We start from the raw sequence: 26,008 nt of genomic DNA on the forward strand, positions 1-26,008 counted from the left end.
ATCGCCACTGATCACTTCTAAGAGCTTGTCAGTCCTTTAAGAGCTCTTTATATTGATGCTTCTAAACAACATCTGTCACACTTTAAACCGAAAACATTGCAAAAGGCAATTATCTAGCTTATTTTCCTATTTGTAACAAATACCATATGCATACAGTATAAACATACTTTAAGAAAAACTGAACCCTTTCTTTCTCATACACATCACGTAATATGGTAGGTTACACTACTGTATAAAAATGAATATCACCTCTTTTTTTTAATTTTCCCAAACCCATTACAGCACAATCATACACAAAAAAAACATAAATACAAATATATAAATGTTTTTCTCTATCACTTACCTGTGTGTGCTGCCCTTCTTGTTTATGATGGCTGGAGTCTTAAATACTTATGAAGAGGCTTACTTCTCTCCTTCCACCTCTTCCCCCTCAGTACAAAGAAGGAAACGCTCCTTGTTATCAAGTGCATTGACACTTTCCAGATGTAGCCAGTTAGAGAAAGATATGTTTATGACATTATTTCTAAAAAGCAAAAAAATTACAATGACATAAGTTTCTGCCATTAACTAGAAAGCATACAGAAAATATGAGTGCTTACCCACCTCTTTCTCCCTCTTTTACTTTGTAAAATTATTGGTTTTCCATCATTTTTGGGGGGTTTGTCATTTTATGCAGTGAAAATTACTGTATGGAAAAACACCAAGAAGTAAAAATGAGGAGTGATATGGGAGAGAGGGAAGGTAGGTATATACTAAACTGTTAAATGTGTGTGCTTTTACGGGCTATAGTATATACATACATATAAAGGTGTTTCTCAGTGCAGTATTGGTTGCTCTCTTTCTCTCTCTCATTGTACATGATTTATGTATACAGTAGAGTACTGTAATATCCCTTAGTAAAATGTTTTAAAAGCATAAACATAAAACTAAAAAGCTCTAACAAAGTCAGACCCATGCCTACCACTCTCCACCCACCCACTACATTCTCACTTCATCCCTAGCCTTCCATTCTCTGCATGCTTATTCCTGTAAACAGACCCTGTACTACTGTATGCAAATGAAACATGGACAGAAAATTAAGGAGGTTACAAAAATATGAGGCTTTAGAATGTAAAGGTTCTTATTCAGAAAGATGTGGTACGTATTCAGTAGCTATAAAATAATGACAGATCTCAAAGGCTGAAATTGTTTGGACATGTGATGAGAAGAGATGATGAACAACTAGTAAAAAAAGTGATAAATATGAAAGTACAGTCAAACCTCGGTTTTCGTATGTTTCTGTTTTTGTAGACTTTTCTACAAAACTTTGTCTCGGTTATCTTACATTTCCTCGGTTTTCATATACAGTGGAACCTTGACATACAAAAGTCCCAACTTATGAAAAATTCAAGTTAAGAAAGCAAATACGAAGATTTTTTTGCCTCTGCATATGAAAATAATTCAGGTTACGAAAGGGTGTTACTGTAAAGTCCCGAGATTCGCCTGGAACAATTTTAAAACTCGCATGCTGCCAACTGAGTAGACTCGCTACCATCCTCCCGCTCTCCCATTGGTTCCTGATGCTAATCACCGCCATAAGATCCTGCTCTACTATTGGTCAGCATCTACCCCATGTGCTCTATGTATTCTATTGGTAAAAGGATGTTGTAAATTGAAAAACTTATTCATGCAATACATTTAATAAAAAAAAAAACATTAGGTAAAGATAGAATAAAGACTAGAAATGAATGGTTATTACAGGCAGTCCCCGGGTTACGACGGGGGTTCCGTTCTTGAGGCGCGTCGTAAGCCGAAAATCGTCGTAAGCCGGAACGACACTTGGAATATGCCTTAAACTAAGAAAAAAGTTAGACGACCTTACCTGTGTGACATGCAAGTATATTGCATGATGTGTAGTGTGGTTATTTCAATGGCAAAGGATGGTTCTTGAAGGTATAATTCTTTATTAAACTCTTGTGACACTATAAAGCACAATGTACTACACTTAATCCTTAGGTTAGATTATACACTAAACACTATATTATGCACTGTACACTTCGTAGTAGTATTTGTTAGATCCTGGAGTACACTAAAATCCCAGTCTGGTAGCTCTGGAAGGTAAAAGTATAACACAATTAGTACAAAATACTACACAAAGTCCTGAATGCAATATGTAAATTATAGATATCAAGAGTAAAAGAGTAATGTATGTTAATTAATTCCTTACTTTTAGTTTATAATTCCTTACTTTGAGTTATATCAAGAGTAAAAAAGTTAATGTATGTAATTGAATTAATTCCTTACTTTTAGTTTAAATTTGTCGTTCAACGTAACCCTGGATGCACAAAGTCTTATGTGGCCCCATAGCCTACATCATTCAGGGGGTTCTGGAATGTACAAAAAATAATTAGTATGTCAGTAAGTACTCTATGCATAGTAAGTTACATACAGTAATATGCACCATACAGTGGTTTAATATCACATATATAACTGTATAAACTTAGTTAATGTATGTAATTAATTCCTTACCTTTAGTTTAAAGTTGTCGTTCATATAAGGATGGACAGTCTATGTGCCCCACCCACCTACACATTCAGGATTCGGAGTACAAAAAAAATGTCAGTAATACTCTATGGCATAGTAGTAAGTTACATACTAGTAATATGCACCATACAGTGGTTTAATGAATCAACTGGTATGCATTATTGTAAATGATTGGTCTACACCCCTGTTCAGCAGGGAGTGTACAGTACCAATTCCATGAGGGACCTTGATCACTTATCCCATGTGAGAGTCTTGGTCACTTTTTTTTTAGTATGTACGTATAAACTTACTAATGTATGTTTACTACTATGTATAATTCCTTACCTTTAGTACAGTAGTACATAGTTTACAGTTGTCGTGCTATGTTATGTAGTTACCCTGGACAAAGTTTTATGTGGCCCCATAGCCTGCATCATGGAGGGGTCCTGGTTTTCTGGAATGTACCAAAAAGTATCAAAGTTAAGTCATGTTATGTATGTTTAGTAAGTTACATACAGTAACCATACGTACAGTGGTTTATAACATGTACATATGTACATAATCAAACTTGGTTGGAAATTCCTGTACAAAAAGTTTATGTACGTATGTAATTACGTATGTACTACTGTATGTAAAAACCTTACTGTTCATACTTTGTTACACTACATGTTACATGTGATACGTATACTTCCTGAAGGGTTTTTTTTCCATCCAAAAATGGTGCTTCTACTTGTAGTTATCCCTTGATGACACTGCTTGTAGTAACAACCTGGAGTTGTGTGAAAAATGTTGGTTCTGGAAGGAAAAAGTAACAAAATTAGTGTACAAAATATACACTACAGAAAGTTGTGAATGCATATGTTAATTACTGTAGATATATCAAGAGTACTAAAAGAGTTAATGTATGTTAATTAATTCCTTACTTTTAGTTTAAAGTTCTTGTTCAATTGTAACCCTGGATGGACAAAGTCTTATGTGGCCCCATAGCCTACATCATTCAGGGGGTTCTGGAATGTACAAAAAATAATTTGTCAGTAAGTACCCTATGCATAGTAAGTTACATACAGTAATATGCACCATACAGTGGTTTATATCACTATAACATGTAGTATAAAACTTATTTAGAAATTCCTTACATAACTTACCAACTTTTAGTGAGTCTCAAAGCTGTACCTAGGTTGTGGGAGATGGTGGAGGATGGTGTAGAGCATTCATGATAAGGATGCATTCCAAACCTAACTTCAGTGTGCTTTATCACAGATAACAGCTAGGATATGATGCAGTCTGGAAGAGAATTAATATTAAAGGACAGTATGTAACCACTTTGGTGTACAAAATTTATTGTACTATGCAAACATTAAACACAACTGAGAATTCCTTACCTTCATTCAAAATGAAGACATGTAGGCTATGTAGAGGTCTGGTTTATGTAAGTCACAGGTGCATGCCAGTCTGGAATGATAATGTAATACATATGATATAGTATGTATGTTACATACATAACATGGTTATTACATATGTAATATTAAAACATTAATAAAAAAAAATGTCCTTACCAAATTCTAGTGGTTGGCTTGCTTACTGGGATTGGCCATATGGTACATGAGAGTGGGTGGCTGGGCTATGGAGTGGGATGGGCAGGTGCTTGGGAGTCTGGAATGATAAAAATATATAAAATGATAGTTACTACTACTGTAACTACTGCACATGTTATTACTGTTTGACATATGTAGTGTGTAATACGTATGTTCAATATAAAAAATGAAGAATTCTTTTACCTGAAGGAATGGGATGAGGTGATACTCGTATCAACTGATTTGGGCTCTGGAGAGGTGATACTCGTATCAACTGATGAGGGAACATCTACATCTGGAAAGAATGATAGGGTACATAAATATATTATAAGGTGGATGTAATTGTAGCATATGTACACTTTAATAAAATTTCTATTAGCAATTTATAAAACATTTTATACAAATTTGTTAAGGATTCCTTACCTGATGTATAGGGCGAGGCATCAAAACCATGGAAAGGCTCAGGGTCATCTGGGTCACTGTCACTATCAAAGGGTCTGAAATGAAAAAAAAAAAAAAAATAATAAGGTTATGCAACATCAAACACATTGTACCACTATGTAAGTTAGTGTACGTATTGTATGTAGGGTGTAAACAATTTCCAACATGAAAATGAGAAAAATGAAAATTGCTTACCTGATGTACATTTGGGCGGGCTGATACAGAGGGGTCCAGGTACTGGGGATCTGGAACTGTCACAGGTAGTACAGGGAGACTGGAACTGTCACAGGTAGTACAGGGAGATCGGAAACTTGTCACAGGTAGTACAGGGGGATCTGGAAACTGTCACCACTTCTGCAATAAAATTACAAATGATGAAAATTAATGAAGTTACCAATTTACTCTTACATTTAGTTGTTACATTAAAAATTAACACATTTTAATATGTACACTATGTAAAACAACATAAAGTAAAACAGTTCAGAATTCCTTACCAGGACTAGGAGGTGGGAGGTGGTGGTACTGGAGACTTGTAAAGAAAGTGTCAAGCCTGGACTGCACACTTCTCTTCGTCTGCTTCTCCTTCAGGGTCTCCTTGTAGAAATCACCAAATCCATGATTCCTCTCTTGAGTTTTGTCAAACCTGGCAACGTTTAGGGTCTTCTGCCTCAAAAGAAGCCAAGGCTCTCTCCAGATGAGTAAAACCCTCTGACAAGCCTTTCACGTTAATGACCTGGGTTTTTTGGCTCTGGTGCGCGTCCTCTTCCTCAATCATTTGTTTGTTCAAGTTCTAGTAAGTCCTCTGCAGACAATTCCTCTCCATGGGAATCCAGCAGCTCTGTTACATCATCAGTTCAAGATCTAGTTTTCAGCCTCTTGCTTAGCCCTACGATCTTCCTCGTCACAGTCTTGACGTCTTCTGCCTGGTCAAAGCCTTCAAAACTGTGCACAAACTGTGGACACAGTTCCTCCAGGCCCCATTTAAAGTGGTCGTCTTCACCTCGTCCCAAGCACTTGCAATGTTCTTCACTGCATCTGCAATGTTGTAGCCCTTCCAGAATTGCTTCAGTGTCAACTCCTTGTTAGCTTCTATGGCCCTCAAAGCTCAAAACGTATGGTCCTTCTAAGGTAGTAAGCCTTGAAATTAGCTATTACTCCCTGGTCATTGGCTGTATCAGCGATGTGGTATTGGTGGGAGGTACACCACCTTCACATTAGGATGCATGTCGCTCAAATTTGAAGGGTGACCAGGGGCATTGTCCAGGACTAAGAGGGCCTTAAAAGGCAGACCCTTCGAAGTCAAATACCGCTCCACTGCTGGCACGAAATGGTCATTGAACCAATCTTCGAAGACCATTAAGGTAAAACCCACGCCTTCTTGTTAGGTTTGCCAAATCACAGGGAGGTTGACTCTTGAAAATGCCCTTGAAGCCCTGGGATTCGTCGGCCAAAAATACACCAGCAAGGGCCTTCAGTTTCTTCAAAATCACCACTTGCATTGGCCCCAAACAGCAAAGTCAGTCGCTCCTTTCCAGCTTTATGGCCAGGTGCTGACTTCTCCTTCCTTGGAAAGGTACGTTCGATTTGGCATTCTTTTCCAAAATAATCCAGTCTCATCCACATTAAAGACTTGGTCAGCCGTGTAACCACCATCCTTAATTATCTCAGCCAAACCACCTGGAAAACTTTCTGCTGCTTCGCTATCAGCACTAGCAAGCTTCACCTTGCAGCTTCACATTATGCAAATTTGCACGAGCCTTAAAACGGTTTTTTAAACCAACCTCTACTACGCGGAAATTCACCACCAGCACTGCCTTCGCCAAACTTTTTCACTACTGCCTCATGCAGCGCTAAGCCTTCTCCTGGATCACACTTAAGCTCACCGGAACACGTCGCTGGTTCTGGTCCTCCAGCCAGATCATGAGCAATTTCTCCATTTCAACAATGCTCTGGCTACGTTGCTTCTCGTTTTATCACCGTTGACTTCATCGGTGCAAGCATCCTTAACATGCTTCAGAATACGTTCCTTATCCTTCACAATGGTTACCACCGTTGGTCCTGCTCAAGCCTAAAGAACGGCCTATTTCGGTGTTAGTTTCTCTCTCTCCGAACGCTTTATCACCGTCATATTTGACTCCATCGTGATGACCTTCCTCTCTTGGATGAACTATCATCGGAGGAAGTACTTTGCGTTTAGAGCCATTGTAAATTTGCGAAAATGGCAAGGAATTTCAGCAACGTCTCAGCACACAACCTAGTGAAATGCAGGCAGGCACGCTTGAGTGGCGTCCTTTCGTATTGTTTACTTGGCGTCCTCGACCGTCCGAGGTCATTGTTCGGTGTCAATTTACCATACAGTTTAATAGCGTTAATTAATTTATGCACCTCCGCTCAAAAACTAGTTCTGCATATGAGGTATCGTTAAAAAGCATAACAAAACGTCGTAACCTTGGAATTCGTGTTGTAATCTAACCAGAAACTTAGTTTTTTTAATTATGTACTGGAAACAAGCAATGATTTTTCATTATATTTGCGCTTTTGGACTGTTTTAAACTGCGCATCCCAAGCTAGTGTATTCATTCGCCCGCAAACTAGTTCCGCATATGCGGCGTCACTAAAAAAATTCAAAATACGAAAAAAAAAAGTGTCAAAATCATCATAACCTCAAAATTTTTGTTGAATGTAACCAAAAAAACATATTTTTATTATGTACTGTGCTAACTATAAAGGATTTTTATCATAGCATGCGTTTTTTAAAAGCGTCGTCAACTCGGAGCGTCGGAAGCGTCAGCGTCGTAACCTCGGAACAAGCGTCGTAACCCAGGACGGAATTTCCATTGAATATTTAAGAAAAAGCGTCGTAACCTCGGAACGTCGTAAGCCGGAACCGTCGTAACCCGGGGACCGCCTGTATACAGTTTGGTAGTTTCAGTAGTTGAAGAGAGATAATGAAAATTTATGATTACTCTACTGTGTGCTAGGTAAAAGTGGATGCTTGGTGATCGTTTGCTGCTCATAGTGTGAACATAAACAAAAGGTAGGAAGCTTTTTTTTTATAAAAAAAAATTATGAATTAGATATAAAATATAAATTAATCAGACTGCTATCATCGAAGCCAACAAGTATTTTCTAGAATTCTTCTTCTGTTTTAATATTATATGTTTCATTATAGCTGTCAGTAACTCGGTACGTATCTCCATTAGGTAAAGATAGAATAAAGAATTGAAATGAATGATTATTATACTGTTTGGTAGTTTCAGTAGTTGAAGAGAGATAATGAAAATTTATGATTACTATACTGTGTGCTAGGTAAAAATGGTTGCTTGGCTATCGTTCGGTACTCGTAGTGCTGAACGTAAACAAAAGGTTGGAAGCTTTTTTGTTTGTTTGTTTGTGTATTATAGTTAATGATTAATTAATAATTATTTGAAATGAGTACATACTGATTATTTATACATTTTATTGGCATATTCTAAGCTTTTAGCTTCTTAGGTTTAGATATCAGAATCTTAGACTAGGCTACAGTAGCAACTGCTAACATAGGCTAGGCTTATTGCTAATGGACATATGCTAAAGCCCTAATATATGCAGTAAAAATGGGGTTGAACATTACATGCATTTGAATATTACTCAAGTATGTACAGTATTTTGCTTTTTTGGAGTCATATTTCTTTCGTCGGATCGATGTCGTAACCCTAGAACATGTGTTGTAAGCCTGGAAATAATTTACTGGGGTGTTTTTGTAGGGCTTGGAATGAATTAGGCAATTTATATGGAAAATATGGTTCAAGATACGAAAAACTCATAATACGAAGGCCGCCTCGGAACTGATTAATTTCGTATCCTGAGGTACTACTGTATAGTACTTTGAAATGTTCCATCTGGGGTCCAGCGTGTGACTGTGCCACATATTGAGCATTCACACAAGCATCCCATCTTCTTTCGTGACCCATTCTGGTTTTGTGTTCATTATTTTTGTGCATTTTTTATTCGAGTGCAACTGTAAATAAGCCATCATGGGGCCAAAGAAAGTTCCAAGTGCTAGCCCTTCTATATAAAAGGCAAGAAACACTTTAGAATTTAAAAAATAACTTGTAGCAAAGTATTGGAGGAAGCTGCATGCTGATCTTAGTGAGAAAGTGCCTACAACAAGCCCTGCTGTTAATGAATTTAAGGCCAGCAGAGGCTGTTTTGAAAAATTCAGAGAACAAATGGGCATACATAATGTGCCCACTTCAGTGATTAAGGATATGTTTGCAAAGTGGAATGATGTAAAAAAAAAAGTTGTGGAGAATTATCAGCCTAACAAAGAAATTGTAACCTCAGTCTCCAACATGTTTAATGACAATACCGTGTTTAACTTTAGGAAAATTTTAAAGAAATGCCAGAAACAAATATCTCTGGACAGTTTTGTTGTGCCACAGGGATCCAGTAACTCTCAAGGTGGCCCTAGTGCCAGTAAAAAGCAAAGAGGGGAAGTAACCTCAGATAATGCCAGTAAAAAACAAAGAGAAGTAACCCCAGATAGGTCCTTGATACCTGAAGTCCTTCTGGAGGGAGATTCGCCTTCCAAACAATAACCTCTCCTCCTTCATTTCCCCTCCTCTCCGTCTTCCGTTCATTAACAAGTGTTTTCCATAAAGGTAAGAGTGATGTTAAATGTTCATTTATTGATTTCATTACTCATTTATATTTAATTCTCACTGTTTTTGTATGTAAAACTGTGTTTATTCTCTATAAAATGTATTTTTTGTTAATATTTTTGGGGATCTAGAACACATTAATTGTATTTACATTGTTCCTTATGGGAATTATTGTTTTGGTTTTTGTATGTTTTAGATTTTGTGGGAGGTTGTGGAATGGATTATGTATGAAAGACGAAGTTCCACTGTATAGCCGGATGAAGGGAAGAGGGCAGATGAAGACCTAGACCAGATGGGAGTTCAGGGAGAAATTGTATAGGACAGTGGACATAACTCATGTCATGTCTAACCCCATAAAGGGAAATACTGACATTAAAATGTATAATAATGGCTAATGTTTGCAAGTAGGAATTTATTGCTCTTGTTTTTCCAGCATTATAGCTACTACAATATTAGTAGAATGAGCACGTTATATGAAGTTTGTAGGCAGTCCCTGGTTATCAGCAGACTCAGTTAATGGTAATCCGGTTTTATGGGGCTTGTCTAGCGCTATAAAATCAGCAATTTGCGGTGCCATAACAGGCCAGGTTTCGGTATCAGCACCATAAGGTGTCGCTAATAGAGTTATGGTGCCATAACATACCTAACAGAGGTGCCATTAACAGAAACTTGGTGCCATAAGTGCCTTAAATTGTCAAGTTTCAGTTGATGGCGGTTTTCTTTTATCAACATCCCGCCAAGAATGGAACACCCACTAATAACTGGGGACTGCCTGTATTTATGGAACATGAGTATTGTTGACAGTTTTGAATACTTGATCTTTTATTCTGAATTAAATATTGTATTTACATGCTTCATTACAGATCATCACATCATTCTCAAATTGCTATTATTCGGGAAGTTTATGACAGTGATTCTTCACATGAAAATTTTGAGCTCGAACTAGAACGAGCCTTAGAAGCAGGGGTACCAACAATAGTAATTGAACCAACAACACTTGGAGATGAGACTGCTAGATGGATAGCTGTTGGAAACTGCCTACACAAAACAGCTGTACTTGCAGGATTTGGCTCATTGGTGTCAGGTGAGTGAGAATTACAGAATATAGCGTGTCATATAATGAAAGCTAGAATGCTACTGTTTACTTAATCTTGTCAATATTTCTAAGAAAAAAAATTTGGTAATTAAACTTTCTGAATTGATACAACCCATCACATTATAACTGCCTTTTGGAGTATCAGCTCCTCATGTAATTATACCACAATACGTAATAATTCAGCTTGCCATTTGCATACATATATTGGTTCCCAAGTTTTTGTATAATATGTAGAAAATGGTCTTAGCAAGTGATGTCTGACCATTCTGCAAGTTCTGTGGGCCAGGAGGAGGACAACTTGTGGCAATTTTGCTTTTAAAACTCGTATTTGCAAGCACCAACAACTCATCAATGCCAGAGTATGTGTTTTGATGGAAGACTTAGTGGTAGTATATTTGGACATTAACTTTCAGGGACTTGATACCAGCAACCTACTGAATGAGTATGTCTGGGAGTCCAGGAGTTCTGGGAACTAACAAGGGGTCATAAAATGGTATAATGCCTTGTTGGTATTACTACTATAGAATTAGGTAGTGGATCCAGGCACTTGCTCCTCAGCCACAGTTTAGAAATGAGAATATGAGAAAGGGGAAAAGGATTCATTGTCAGGAGCCTTCTCTCCATTTTGAGAATGTAATAACCTGGCCCTCAGCTGCAAGAGCACATGTTAAGGCATGAGCCCCACAGGAGAAAGTCAAATGCCTTTAAGAGACCGAGGTTCCTGAAGGCAAAACCTTCTCATAGTAGTTGAATCTCAGCTAAGGAGAAACAACACTATATGCCGTAAAAGACGAAGGAGGACAGTCAAGTTCAAAAGTCTGTCAACACACTGTTCATCATTTTAGTGGTACATAGATGGCACTAGTTTTGCCTCTACCAGGTGAAATTTAGAGTTTATGTTCTTCAGTCTTCTAAGTTGAAATGGATAGATTAAAGACAGGAGGAGAAGCTGGTTTAACATATAACTCATATTTTGATCATTCCTTTATGACAAATGCAATGATATTCACTCCACACATTTCTAATGCTTTGATTGATTTCTGGGTTGATATATACAGTTATAGATACTAGATGTGATGGTACAAACAAGATATAATTATATAGCATATATATCACTAACATAATGAAATGACAGATTATTTAATCAATTTGTATTTTGCATTGCTAACAAACCTGAGGTCTTAACAATAGGATATTTACCAAATGCCAGCTGGTATCCGAGTATAAATAATCAAAGATTGTAAGCAAGGAATCTATGAGATCTGGCAACTCTTGTGCATAAGAGGGGATAGCTGGTCAGAGACCGCGCACTACCTCGTGATGTATTCAGTCTTTTCTTAACCGCCTTGGAGAGTAAGACGCTATTACTTTGCTCTTCTTCCAAGCCTGTTGATTTGTGCCTGTTTTTCTTTTCCTTTAGAGTGCTTGTTTGTGTACTTCTGGATATGGATTCTACCGAGTCTCCACGGCCTCGTCAACGCATGTACCCGGGCATTCATGGGCAATTCATGAAGGAAGTGAAGCCAGGAACCAACATTTAAAACACTATGAACCAATAAATGCTCTAGCTTGCACAGACTTGGTGGCAGAGCTATCCAATGAGGAGTATGCCTTTAATCACCTCACACAGACGAACTTTCATCATGAACTGAGGGATTCTGAGTCTTACCTACAAAATCCATGACAATTGAAAAGCCACAGACCTCTCATCCTTGTTGGTGCCATGTGTTAATTCTCTCTTCGTGGAAGTTAATGCAAACAGGAAAAATTGTCTCTAGAGTCAGATCTCCCACTAACTACTGGCGTAGTGGTTTACATAGAGCTTATGTGAGTAGTGGGATTAGGTAAAGCAAGTGTAATGCAGATTTTCTTGCCACATGTTCAATATGCAATATGGCAGCTTGAGATAGACAAAAGTCTGGTCATCGTCACATGAAGTGGTTGAATCACCTTTTAGAAATATACTAGTAGTATAAGTTTCTTTAGTAGAATTCCATTAGTTACATCATTATATATATTTTAATACATCATTATATATATTTTAAATTTCAATGTCTTTTAGAAAAACTAAAAAAATGTTGTACTATTTGATTATCTTTTCACATTTTTTTCTATTTTGAATGTTAATTTAGCTTCGAGGTGCTTTAAGTGATGACAATCATTGTTAAGCATTGTTCTTTAGATTTTTTCATTTTCGATTCTCTACTTTTGACATGGCAACTGTTTTGCCTGTCGAGCAAATGTATGACGGTGTGGATGAACCAATTAACCCATTCATTGAAACAGTAGCAGATACATTGATTTGAAAACGGAAAATATACAGGATACAAATCACATCTCCATAAGATGAATTTTTATTTTTTTTAAACATACTTTCATAAGGGATCTAAATACCATTAAAATACTGGATCATATCTTCACATCTGTGAGAATGAAAAGATTTAAGTAATGAATAAGTAATGAATGTAGACCACTATGATACAACCTAAAAAAAACATTTAAGCAAAAGAACATAAATGATAATCACTTTACAGATGGATGTGATCATATGTTCTATAGAAATTATGATTTATACATTTAAATAGATTTCCTAATATATGCATAAGAGAAAACTGCCAAGTGTATGTATTATGAACAACTGTTATAAAAGGAAGTTAAATGACAGCCGATTACTTAATACACCTAAGTGTACTTCAATATAGATGACTGTATTCTCGACAATCTCTCTATTGCAATACACCACCTGAACACCTTAATTAGCCCTGGTCTCTGACCAGCCTGAACAATATCCCAACATACAGTAAGTCCTCGGGTTACGCTGGTCTCGACTTACGATGTTTCGTGGTTACGAACGCGCCCCCATAAAAATATAAAAAATAATATTTTGCGTCGTTCCGTCTTACGCGGTTTAGCGTCGTAAGCAACGTAAACAAATGCGAACTAGTTCCAGGCGCACGGCGGAAGAATACGCTTTGTGGGGGAGAGGACGGCGTCGCTTCGCTACGCTCAGTCCTCGCCCATACGCCATTTTGGTTGTTTACACTGCCTCTCTCTCCCTCGTGTTGTATCGTTTTTGTAACTTTTTGCTCTTTGTTATGGCTCCCACGCGCCAAGGCGGACTCTTCTGATGGTAGTGCATCGAAGAAAAAGAAAGGCCATCACCATGGAAATTAAAGTGGACATTATAAAGCGATCCGAGAAGGGAGAAACGCCAACAAACATTGGCCGCTCGCTTGGCCTTAGCCGTTCGACCGTTGCTACCATTATCAAGATAAAGAGCGCATCGTTGAACATGTGAAAGGATCTGCTCCTATGAAAGCGACAGTGATAACTAAGCAGCGTAGTGGTCTAATAATTGAAATGGAAAGGTTATTGGTGCTTTGGGTTGGAAGACCAAAATCAACGGCGTATCCCAGTCAGCTTATTTGGTGATTCAGGAGGAAGGCGAAAAGATTGTTTGAAGCGTTGAAAAAAAAAAAGGGGGGGGAAGGAAGTGAAATTGAAGAGTTTGTGGCTAGTAGGGGTTGGTTTATGCGATTTAAGGCTCGGGCCAATTACCATAACCTTAAATTGCAAGGTGAAGCTGCTAGTGGGGATGAGAAAGCAGCGAGTGAATTTCCTAAAGCGTTGTCTGAGATAATTAAGGAGGGGGGTTATTCTGCTCAGCAAGTGTTTAACGTAGACGAGACAGGTTTGTTTTGGAAACGTATGCCTAACCGCACTTACATCGCCAAGGAGGAGAAGTCAGCACCCGGTCATAAAGCCAGCAAGGAGAGGCTAACTTTACTTCTTGGGGGTAATGCTGCTGGCGACTTCAAACTGAAGCCCTTGTTGGTGTATCAGGCTGAAAATCCAAGGGCACTCAAGGGCATTTGGAAGGGTCAACTACCAGTAATTTGGAAGTCACAAGAAGGCATGGGTGACACTTGCAGTGTTTGAGGACTGGTTCGTAAACCATTTTGTTCCAAGTGTGGAGCGGTATTGCGCCTCCAAGGGTATCCCCTTTAAGGTGTTGCTAGTGCTGGACAATGCCCTGGACACCCTGCCCAGCTGGGAGACTTCAACCCTAATGTCAAGGTGGTTTACCTTCCACCTAATACCACGGCCCTTTTACAGCCTATGGACCAAGGAGTGATTGCTTCGTTCAAGGCCTACTACCTACGAAGGACAATTGCTATGGCTTTACAGGCAACTGAAACCAAGAAGGACTTGACTCTGAAGGACTTTTGGAAATCCTACAACATCCTTGATGCTGTAAAGAACATTGCTAATTCCTGGGAGGAGGTTAAGCAAACAAACATGAATGGTGTCTGGAAGAAAATTTGTCCTCAATTTGTGAATGATTTCCATGGGTTTGAGGACACAGTTCAGCTAGTTGTCAAGAACGTTGTTGCCCTGAGTAAGGAAATCAATTTGGAGATGGAGGTTGATGATGTTACAGAGCTGCTGGAGTCTCATGGCGAGGAGTTATCTGCTGAGGACCTGATACAACTGGAGAAGCAGATAATAGAGGAAGAAGAAGAAGCACCCACCCCAGAGCCTAAGGCTTTCACAAGGCAGGGACTTGATAAGAGGTTTTGCAGAGTTGCAGCAAGCGTTGTCAACTTTTGAGGCTCAGGATCCCAACTTGGACAGGTTCACTAGGGTTTCCAGAGGCGTCATGGATTTGATGCAGTGTTACAAGGAGATCTTGGATGAAAAGAGGTCGCTCTCTGTTCAGACTAACCTGGAGCAGTATTTTAAGAAGGTAGAGAGGCCTGCAGGAGATCCTGTACCCTCTACCTCAGCTGCCTCTGCTAATCCAGCACCTTCTGAATGTTCTGCTAACCCAGACTCCACCTGCCCCAGTATCTCCAGCACCTTCTGTGGGTTCTGCCTCACCTAAGACTCACCTGCCCCAACATCTCCAACTAGTATGTTCTGCCTCACCTAAGACTCACCTGCCCCAACATCTCCACTAGTATGTTCTGCCTCACCTCAAGAATCACCTGCCTCAGCATCTCAGTTACTAGTATGTTTCTGCCCTCACCTCAAGAATCATCTGCCTCAGCATCTCCAGCAACTTCTGGAGGTTCTTTTTCTCTTCACTAACCTCCCCCAGTCTCTCCAGCACCGCAGCTTCCTCTCCAGTGTGCAAGCCAATCAAACTAATAAAGGTAAGGAATTGTTCTCTCGTTGTTATTGATAGGTATTTACATTAAATCATGTGGTATTTTTCAATGTTCCGACTTACGCTGAAAATCGTGTTACGATGCATCGTAAGAACGGATCTACGTCGTAACTCGAGAACCCCCTGTACTTGCTCAACATTTGGGTAAATTTTTAACTGTCAGCGTTACCAACGTTGCAGGTAAAAAAAAAATCTCCTACTGAGTTACCTGCACAAACCTTGGCAACACTGCCAGGACCAGCCGAACGCATGCTCCCCTTCCAATCGTTTTTCGTTCGCTCAACAGCATGGAAGCATCCGTCTGCAAGCAAACTTTTTTGGTCTTTGCCCAACCCCCACAGCTTTCCATACATTTTTCTGTTGACGACCTGGATTACTTTTGGAGTACAGTGGTACCTCGACATATGAAAGGCTCAACTTACGAAAAACTCGAGATACGAAAGCAAATACAAAGATTTTTTTGGCTCTAGTCAAGTTACGAAAGGTTGTTGATGTAAAGTCCCGAGATTCGCCCGGACCACCAAGAAAAATTTTAAAACTAGCGTGCCGCCGACTGAGTAGACTCGCCACCATCCTCCCGCTCTCCCATTGGTTCCTGATGCTAGTCACCCCATAAGATCCTGCTCTCCTATTGGTCAGCATCTACCCCTTGTGCTCTATGTATTCTATTGGTAAAAGGATGCTGTAAATTGAAAAACTTATTCATGCAATACATTTAATAAAAAAAACATTAGGTAAAGATAGAATAAAGAATAGAAATGAATGGTTATTATACTGTTTGGTAGTTTCATTAGTTGAAGAGAAATAATGAAAATTTATGGCTTACTGTGTGCTAGGAAAAGTGATTGCTTGGCGATCGTTTGGTACTCGTAAGTGCTGAATGTAAACAAATGGTTGGAAGGTTTTTGTTTGTTTGTTTGTGCATTATAGTTAATGATTAATTAATAATTATTTGAATGAGTACATACTGATTATTATTTATTCATTTTATTGGCATATTCTAAGCTTTTAGCTTCTTAGGTTTAGATGTCAGAATCATAGACTAGGCTACAGTAGCAACTGCCGACATAGGCTAGGCTTATTGCTAAGGGACATATGCTAAAGTCCTAATATATGCATTAAAAATGGGGTTGAACATTACATGCAGTTGAATATTACTCAAGTATGTACAGTATTTTGCCTTTTTGGAGTCATATTTCTTCAATCGGATCGACGTCGTAACCTTAGAACATGTGTTGTAAGCCTGGAAATATAATTTACTGGGGTGATTTTGTAGGGCTTGGAACGGATTAGGCATTTTACATGTAAAATGTGGTTCAAGATACGAAAAGCTCATGATACGAAGGCCGCCTTGGAATGGATTAATTTCGTATGTCAAGGTACCACTGTACTCTTTTGGTTTATTCTCTTGGAAAATCTCATCGATTGATCTAAATATGGACAATTCACAAAAGGATACGCCGTCGCCTATCCCTCAGAAGCCTGCCACGTCTACACCTCCATTGGAACAATCCTGCAGTGGAGATGTAGGAGCACATCGGTCTTGCGCCAATTGCAGGAAAAGGATGAGTACCCTCAAACATGATGGACATTCGTTATGTATAGGTTGTAGGGAAGTTCAGTGCAACCTTAAGCAAAGGTGTGACACGTGTAAGGAGTGGTCGTCAGACCAGATGGAGGTATACTGAAACACAGGAAAGCTTTAGCATCCAAAAACAAACGTAGGCAGGTGGTAGAGCCTTAAAAGGCAGAGGAACCAAGAGTACATAGTATTAAGAGGGATTGCTACCTCGTTGGCTATTCTCAGGAATTATTCAGTCATCAATCCTACAGGCGGCTACTTGGAAGTCAGTAGTATAAGTATTCACGTCTTTCTATCTGAAAGATGTGCAGTTTCGGTAGTAAGTAAATTGGGTTTAGGGAATTAACTTAGATTGTTTTGTTTTTGTTTTTTTCTCCTTCCTTCAGTTAAAGGTTTTTCCTGAACTATGGTTACGTTTTTAGACAGGCAGGCGGTAGGCAATACAGTGTGAACGGCTCCTGACATTCTTTGGCGGCAGCAACCAGTTGACAACCGGAAGAAGTTGACTCGTGCAACTTCTCCTCCATACATGAGAGGCTAGATAGTCACATGGGAGGCTTCATTCTCCTCCATATCCATACATGTGAGGTATTTGATTGCCACATGGGAGGTCACCTAGACGAAGACAGTACTCGACGGACATGACTGACTTTGAGGTACTCTCGCCAATGACTCCTCACTGATGAAAGGAACTGATTAGGTGAGCACACAGGTGGTTTTTACATAGCAGGGGAAACTAAGTTACCTGCAGATACACAGTGCAGGGGTTGGGATGATATAGATTGATCCCACCTCCAATTAAATGTTAATTGGGCTAATTCAGGTGTTCAGGCAGTGTATTGCAATATGAAGTTTTTATAATAAAACTAATATTGCAATACTTACCTGAATGATTCCCACCCTCCTCCCCTCTTCAATGAGTAGTGATTATAACGATTGGAAGGCGAGCGCGCTGTCGGCTGGTCCTTGGCAACAGTGTTGCCAAGATTTGTGCAAGTAACGCAGTAGGAGATTTCTTTTTTTACCTGCAATTTGGTAATGTTGACAGTTAAAAATTTACCCAAATGTTGGGTAAGTATGTGGGGATATTGTTAAGGCTGGTCACAGACCAGGGCTAATTCCAGTACTTTCAGGCCCTATCTGTGGCCCATTTTCAAGAGATGTTTGGGATGTTAGCCTGGGTCAAGGCCCAGCAGTCTTTGTGGGATTCTTTTTCAATATTAGTTTCATTATAAAAACTTCATCTCTTTCTTTCTCTCTAGATAAACCTAATAAGTTATTTTGTCTATACCTATAATGAAAAGAATGGAGAAGATAGAAATCAAATTTGCAATACAATGGATAGTACAATAATGGTGAGTAAATTGAAGTAGAATAGATTTTAATAAAGGATGTCGTTTTAACATGTGGCAAGAAAATCTGCATTTCATTTGTTTTACCTAATCCCAAATTAGTGTTTTGTTTTGTTAGCATTATATACAGAATTATTGTTTGAAGTACTACATCTATCTATTGGTTATTTCAACCCAGTGAATTTATCCAAGCACTAGAAACGTGTGGATGGAGACCTCTCTTCTCCCTTAGAATCCTCTGTGTGGTTCAAGACCTTGAACCGGTTTTGTTCACTTAGGAACTCAGACCTCCTATTTGCGACCTTACTTAGGAACTCAGACCTCCTATTTGCGACCTTACTCTGGTACTGAGTATGGAACCTTACTCAGTTGGAACCTTACTTTGGTACTGAGTATTCTCTCTCATCCTCCTTCGAGCCCTATGTCAATCATCTCCCAGGAAACTGACTTTGTAAGCAGTTTTCCTTATGATCTTGGCTTCCTTGTAAGAGTTGGAAAGCTACATGGTCCCGTCAAGCACTGCGTCGTTATCTGAATACCTTGTCTCCTAGAAGTTAGGTGTCGTAGACTTCGTGACTCAGGCCAGGTCAAGAAAGAGGTGTCCTGAACACCCTTTTGGGTTTCTAAATGGGGTGTTTAGACAAGCCGACTCCTCATCAAGTTCTACCACCAATTGGGTGCATGCAGAGGCACATGACACCAGAGGAATACTTTTCTCCCTGGTATTTTAAGGTATGTATCTGTTCATAGGATGTGAATGCTGGTTCATGACTGCCTCAAACCACTTTCATTTTCTTCTGCATGAAGAATGTTGCCCACAGATCCTGGGATACGTATTTCCTTGGGTCCAGTGGTGGCTGTTCAACAAGTGTGACTCATCCAGTGCCCTTGGCAGGACAGTTTATATCTTGCCTAAGATGATTGTGTGGAGTGGGGAATGAGGGTGTTGACTGCCCCCTTTTCTTTCCCTTCTCCTTTCTTTATACCTATGGGCAGTTTGAAGAATAGACACATCATACGCTGGAACTGGCTTGATACAAGTGAGCGTGTCAACCATACTGTTATGGCACTTTTCATGTTCCATGCAACATGCAAAATTACAATTTTTGAAAGTAAATTGTATTATTCCTAACTATAAAAACCTGAGGTCCTTTACATAAGGAATTACTATTCAGCGCCAGCTGGACCGGTCGTAAGATTTACTAACAAGGTAGTTTTGCAGTAACTGCTTGTCTGATGGTCGGGAGTCCCGTCCAACTGGAGGTAAACATACCACTTTGCTTTAGGCCCAGAAACAGAGTGAGGGGTGGCATGAGGTGGGACTATATGTAAAGGACCTTAGGTTTGTATAGTTAGGAAAGATACAATTTACTTTCAAGAATTGTGATTTGTTCCGACACGTTATACAAACCATCGGTCCTTTACATAAGGAAGACTCACTTATTGGTGGGAGGAATCTGAGTCTTATGATCAGACTGGTGTTCACCCAACCTGGGTTCCCTCCCTGGTCGTAAGAGCAAAGTGCGGGAACGTAGCCTCTGTCCAACTGATTGGAGTGAGAACTGCAAGATCAGTGGCCAGACCTCTGGACCAATTCATAAGAGGGAGGCAAGCGTACCTCTTATGAATAGTAAGCAAGAACTAATGTCCTAAGTAAGAAGCCAAATATAAAGTAACCTCTAGATACCAAAGTCCCTACGTACGAAAAATCCAGGTTATGAAAGCAAAGACGAAGATTTTTTTGCTTCAGTGTACGTCAATAATTCAGGTTGTGAAAGGGTGTGTACTGTAAACCGAAATTCGCCCGGGCTGCCGTGAACAATTTTAAAACTCAGTAGACTCACCTACATCCTCCTGCTCTCCCATTGGTTCCTGATGCTAGTCACTGCCGTAAGACCCTGCTCTCCTATTGGTCAGCATCTGTCCCATCATGCCTCTACGTAAAGGTGTTGTGGTGGGATCACAAGCTTAAAATACAAGTAAGCAAAATCCCCCCACATAAACTTAATCAATCCAGCTGCCAAACTCACCCTCAGTCACACTTTCCTCTTTACGCTACTGAATACATGCAGGACGATTGACCTACCCAAACCCAAAAACAAAAAGACACTCAAAACACAAGCACTTACCAACCACTTCTTGACACACTCAGGGTGAGGAGCTGCGCTGTCTCCTGGTCAAGGTCACTGAGACACCACCAACTACAAGCCAAAAACCAAGAACCACAACCCACAACCCAACAACACAACACCCAAGGACCACAACCCCACAACTCAACAAAACAACAAACAAGGAATACAACCACAACTCAACAACACAGCAAACAAACAACACCCAAGGACCACAACCCCACAACTTAACACAACAAACAAGGAACACAACCACAACAAAAGACCACTGCACAAACTATCACTAACTCAAAAAAACCAACAACACAACAAGCCAACACACATCCACTAACGACACCAAGAAATCACAACTGCTCACCAACAACCCTCGACAACTCACAACTCAACAAAAACTCATAAGCACAACAAAACCAACAACACAGGCACAATAGCTCCAAATCAATTAACATCAAACTTAATAACAACCAAACAACAAATAAAAAACACACAACTTATCTGACTTTCAATGCCTTCAATAGACTGCTCCAACACTACTTACTATCACAGGCTCTAACCCAAGACTGACTAAAAAAGGGATTTTGACGAAGGAAAAATCTATTTCTGGGTGATTGGCTCGTGTCGCCCTATGAAAGTAATCCTTAATATCATCTTTCTAGGTAAAATATCCTAAAATTACCAGAGAAAAAACAAAATTAAGAAAAAAAGTCAGTAAGACTGACTCGCTCACTCTTAAAAAGAAGTGTCGGTATGAAATAGGGGCGAGTGTGGAACACTACCACGAGACAAACACCAATTAGAACTTCCTATCAGAATCCCCCTAAGAGAGAGCCGATACCAACGGGCGATGCAGCCTCTACTACTACTACTAGAGGACGCCACGGACAGCAGCGCCCCTAGCGCGGTCATCCTTAATTAAAACATAATTACATCTTGTCCTGCAAGGGGGGAAGCAAACCATAAAAAGGGATGGGTTTCATAGGGCGACACGAGCCAATCACCCAGAAATAGATTTTTCCTTCGTCAAAATCCCTTTTCTGGGCTCAGCTCGTGTCGGCCTATGAAAGAGTACCAGAGAAACAGACAAAGATGGAAAAGGAAAAAAAAAAAAAAAAAAAAAAAAAAAAAAAAAAAAAAAAAAGAAAAAAAAAAAAAAAAAAAAAAAAAAAAAAAAAAAAGCAAAACATGTTAAAATGATGGATATATATGAGTAAATCAAATACAGCATACAAAATAAGTACTTAAACTAACTATGGTAAACAATAACAGAATGTTAGTAAACTTTAAAGTACTTAAATGGTAGTAACAATAACATAATATGCATGTAAAACAAAGAAATTGTTTGAATTTACTTATTTAGAACATTATAAGTACAATTATATACATACATGTGTCCTATCCTAACCTAGCATAAAAAAAATAAGGGTAGGTTACACTCAAATCCATCATTAATACAAATAATACAACTAATTCAAATATATACAAACACATTGTGACTGAAGTTATCACAAGTCTAAATGGAAAATTTATACAAACATATTGTGGCCTAACCTAGTATAAAAATAAGGGTAGGACCACTGGAGTACATATCAGTACAAATGTGGTTGTCCCTAGCAAAAAAATAAGGGGCAGACCACTATAACACAACGGCTAAGGCTATGATGATGAGTAGCCTGGTGATAGGTTGAGGCATGTTGGTTGAAGTAAGGTAGAAAGGAGGACCTGGATCAATACTACAACTACTAAGCAGTATCAGGGGAAAACTATGTTTCCCGCTGCTACTGCTGAAAACTTTAAAGATTCCAAGGACTTTAAATAATGCCGTTTAAAGACTGTCGGGGATTTCCATCCAGTATACTTCCTAAGATCCTCAAAGTTCATATGTTGGAAATAGTTAATAGAGGTGGCTACTCCCCTGATATCGTGTGCTTTTGGGAATGACTCAGGGTTGGCTTGTTTAATGAAGTAAAGGATTTGTGTCTAATACCTTTAACTGACAAAGTACCACCTTTTTCTCTCATAAAGAGAGCACCCGAGGATCTAGAAGAAGTACGAGATAGAAAGGCTCTAAGGGTTGATACTGGGCAGAGAGAAGGATCCTGTGGAAGTGGGATAACCTTCCAAGGAGCCCACCTTACAAGAGGATCTTCATTTTTGGCTAAAAAGCTACGATCCGGAGCAAGTAGAACTTCTCCTGATGGGAGGAATTCCACATGACCCGCATCTCTGGATAGAGCCGACAGTTCTGAAATTCTTGCTCCTGAGGCTAGGCTTAATAAGAATAGAGTCTTCCTCAGGAGCATTATGAATGTACAAGATGAGTTGTCAGTATCTGAAGCTAGTTTGAGAACATCATTCAAGAACCATGAAACTGTAGTAGGCCTCTGAGAAGTCTAAGTCTAGCACAGGCTTTAGGGATAGATGTGAAATAAGATTCAGTTAAATCTATCTGAAAACCTACTTGAAAGATTTTCTTCAAAGCCGACTTGTGAGTGGTAATCGTGCTAGCTGCTAAACCTTTTTCAAATAAAGATCTGAAAAAGGATATAGCCAAATTAACTGTCATGGTTGCAGTGTTCGATTCTCTCAAGAAAGATGCTAATTTCTTAACAGCCGAGTCATATTGTCTGATGGTTGACTCCCTCTTATCTGATTCCAGGAAGAGAATATTCTGTGGATCAATGTTAGCATCTTTATTAGCCGCAAACTTCATGAAGTCCATAAAGTTAGGGTCTGGAGAGTTCCTGAGGAAGCGAACACAGTCCTCATTTGTACTGATTGTGATAGTTTGGGATTGGGGATCCGTTGAGGTCGGAGACCCAATTCCAAGAGAAGTGGATACCAGTTGCTCTTGGGCCAGTCCGGTGCAATCAGAGCTACTATCCCTTTGAAAGACCTTAGTTTGTCTAGGACTTTCAGGAGAAGATTCACTGGAGGAAAAACATAAATTCTCCTCCATTGATTCCAATCCAACGACAGGGCGTCCGTGGCATAAGCCAGAGGGTCCAGGTTGGGGGCCACATAGCAAGGGAGCTTGTGGTTCGCTTGTGAGGCGAAGAGGTCCACTTGAGACTGGGACTCTCGGATTACCCACTGGAATGACCGACGTCCAGAGACCACTCTGATTCCAGAGGGACTGACCGGGACAGGGCGTCCGCTATCACATTTCTTACTCCTGCCAGGTGAGTGGCAGACAGATGCCATTTGTGTTTGCTTGCTAATGCAAAGATGGCTATCATGACATGGTTCACATGCTTGGATTTGGACCCTCCTCTGTTGATGCAATGAACTACTACTGCACTGTCCAAAACTAGCCTTAGATGAGACTTTTCGGGGGAAGAAGTCTCTTCAGAGTAAAGAAATACTGCCATTGCTTCCAACACGTTTATGTGGAGCTGGCGAAATTGAACTGACCAAGTCCCCTGAACCTGTTTGAACTGAGAGTATCCCCCCCAACCGGACAGGGATGCGTCCGTGTGAATGGTTAACATTGGGAGGGGATATTGAAGGGGTACTTTCTTGGCTAGGTTCTGTACTCTTGACCAAGGCCGTAGTTGGTTGCGGAGGATCTGTGGGATCACTGACAACTTGTCTCGATATTTGGAGTTTGCTTTTGACCGCCAAATTCGATTTATATCTTTTAACCTTGCTTTGAGAAGGATATCGTTACTGAAGCAAACTGAAGAGACCCTAGGATTCTCTCCTGGTTTCTTCTTGACGTTTGTTTGCACTTGAGAAATTTGCCTGACAGATTTTGCTATTTCCTTCCGTTTGGCTACTGGAATTGATAGATTGTGGGAGGACAAATCCCACTGGATTCCCAGCCACTGAAAACGAGATTCCGGAACAAGTCTGGATTTCGTTTTGTTTATCTGGAACCCCAGATGTTCCAGAAAGCGAACTACCTTTTTGGTAGCTTTGAGACATTCCTCGACTGTTGGTGCCCAGATTAACCAATCGTCGAGGTATGCCGCTACCATGATTCCCTGAGCTCTCAATTGTTGTACAACCACTTCTGCTATCTTTGTGAATACCCTGGGGGCTACATTCAGACCGAAGGGCATCACTTTGAATGAGAATGTCTGATTTCCTAGCCTGAATCCTAGGAATGGGCGGAAGTGCCTGGCTATAGGGATATGATAGTATGCGTCTGTAAGATCGATGGAGCATGTGACGGCTCCACGCGGCAGTAAGGTCCTTACTTGCGAGAGGGTAAGCATCTTGAACTTGTCGCAGCGAATGAAAGAGTTTAGCTTTGACAAGTCTAAGATTACCCTTCTTTTTGTTGAGCCTTTCTTTGGAACGCTGAATAAGCGACCTTGAAATTTTAGATGCTTGACTCTCGCAATAGCTCCTTTCTGAAGGAGTTCTTCCGCGTAATCTAATCTATCAATTCCTTTGACGGTACCTGATGGAATGATTTGATTGGAGGAGGATCTTGGATCCAGCTCCAGCCTAATCCTTTGGACACTATGCTCTGTGCCCAACTGCTGAACCCCCACCTGTGGCGGAAGAGGAACAGCCTCCCTCCTACCTGGAGAGCCTCATTGCTGATGGGCGGGTTGGCCACCACGCCCTCCTCTGAACTGCTTACTCCTTGCGCCCCTTCCTGCGCCACGGTGACGAAAGTAACCTCTCGCCCTACCCCTCGATTGAGAGTAGCCTTGAACCTCATAAGCAGGGTTAAAGGCAGGCGAGATGGCATAGGAGGTCGAAGGCTGGGATTGCTGGGGCACCAGGAGGAAAGGCTGAGTTTGTTTAGATGTAGCAGGTTGTCCTTGTTGGGTGACTGGGACCGCCTGCACAAACTGCTGCTGAGGCTGGAGTTTTTTATATGGCTGGAACCTCCTACCAGCCTTCTTTGGTTTCTTGCCAGCAGTGGGAACGGATTCCTGTTTCCTCTTAGAGGAAATGCCCCACCTAGCTCTAAGGCTCTGGTTGAGTCTAGCAGCTTCGTGATGAACTTCGTTCACTGCTGACTCTGGGAAGAGATCCGCTCCCCACATGCTGGCAGTCAAGAAGTCTATTAGGCTCGTGCCTGATAGTACACTCTTGAAGAACATGCTTCCGACAGTTCTTCCTGGCTTGGAAGAAGTCAAAAGCGTCTAGCAGAACCGTGTGAAATTGTGATTTTGCTAAGATCTTGAATAGCGCGTTCGTTCGCATAAGACAGCGCAGCCATTTCCGTGACTATGATAGAGTTAAGGGACCTGCCAAACTAGTTCGCGCATCGAACTCTGCCTGGATTAGGGGAGTCCGGCAGCCTAGGCAACTTCTCACCGAACTGGTCCATAGCGCAGTCCGGCTTGAGTTTACCCTGCGTGAAAGTAGCTGGCAGGTTTTCCCATAACTCTCCGAAGGCGGGAAAGAGTGGAGAAGTGTACTTCCGACTCTCTCCAAAACTGCGGAAGGGGCTCATCCTTGAGGACTGCCTGAAGAGCCTTCTCCACCAATTTCGTGGCGAACGGAAGAGAGACCTCCTCTTCCGTGGCGAAAATAGTGAAGGGGTGGGGCTCTTATAG

At 40.3% G+C, this 26,008-nt stretch overlaps 1 protein-coding gene and 1 long non-coding RNA gene across 7 annotated transcripts in view; one reads left to right on the forward strand and one right to left on the reverse strand.

Annotated features, from left to right (window-relative positions):
* The window catches only part of LOC135221814 (transmembrane protein 11, mitochondrial-like), a 133,885-nt gene that overhangs the window by 68,631 nt on the left and 39,246 nt on the right, over positions 1-26,008 (forward strand). For all 6 annotated transcript variants that reach the window (XM_064259703.1, XM_064259699.1, XM_064259701.1 and 3 more), the window contains exon 6: positions 10,024-10,244. In XM_064259703.1, coding sequence (XP_064115773.1) covers positions 10,024-10,244 — 221 coding nt within the window. The remainder of the gene's footprint in view (positions 1-10,023; positions 10,245-26,008) is intronic.
* Positions 1,927-2,434, reverse strand: LOC135222219 (uncharacterized). Its single transcript, XR_010316225.1, has 2 exons — positions 2,284-2,434; positions 1,927-2,090 (listed from the first exon to the last, which is right to left on the reverse strand). It is a non-coding gene; the product is annotated as an uncharacterized LOC135222219 (long non-coding RNA).

Source organism: Macrobrachium nipponense, chromosome 3, assembly GCF_015104395.2.
Source record: "Macrobrachium nipponense isolate FS-2020 chromosome 3, ASM1510439v2, whole genome shotgun sequence".
In the NCBI taxonomy this organism is placed as follows: Eukaryota; Metazoa; Arthropoda; class Malacostraca; order Decapoda; family Palaemonidae; genus Macrobrachium; species Macrobrachium nipponense.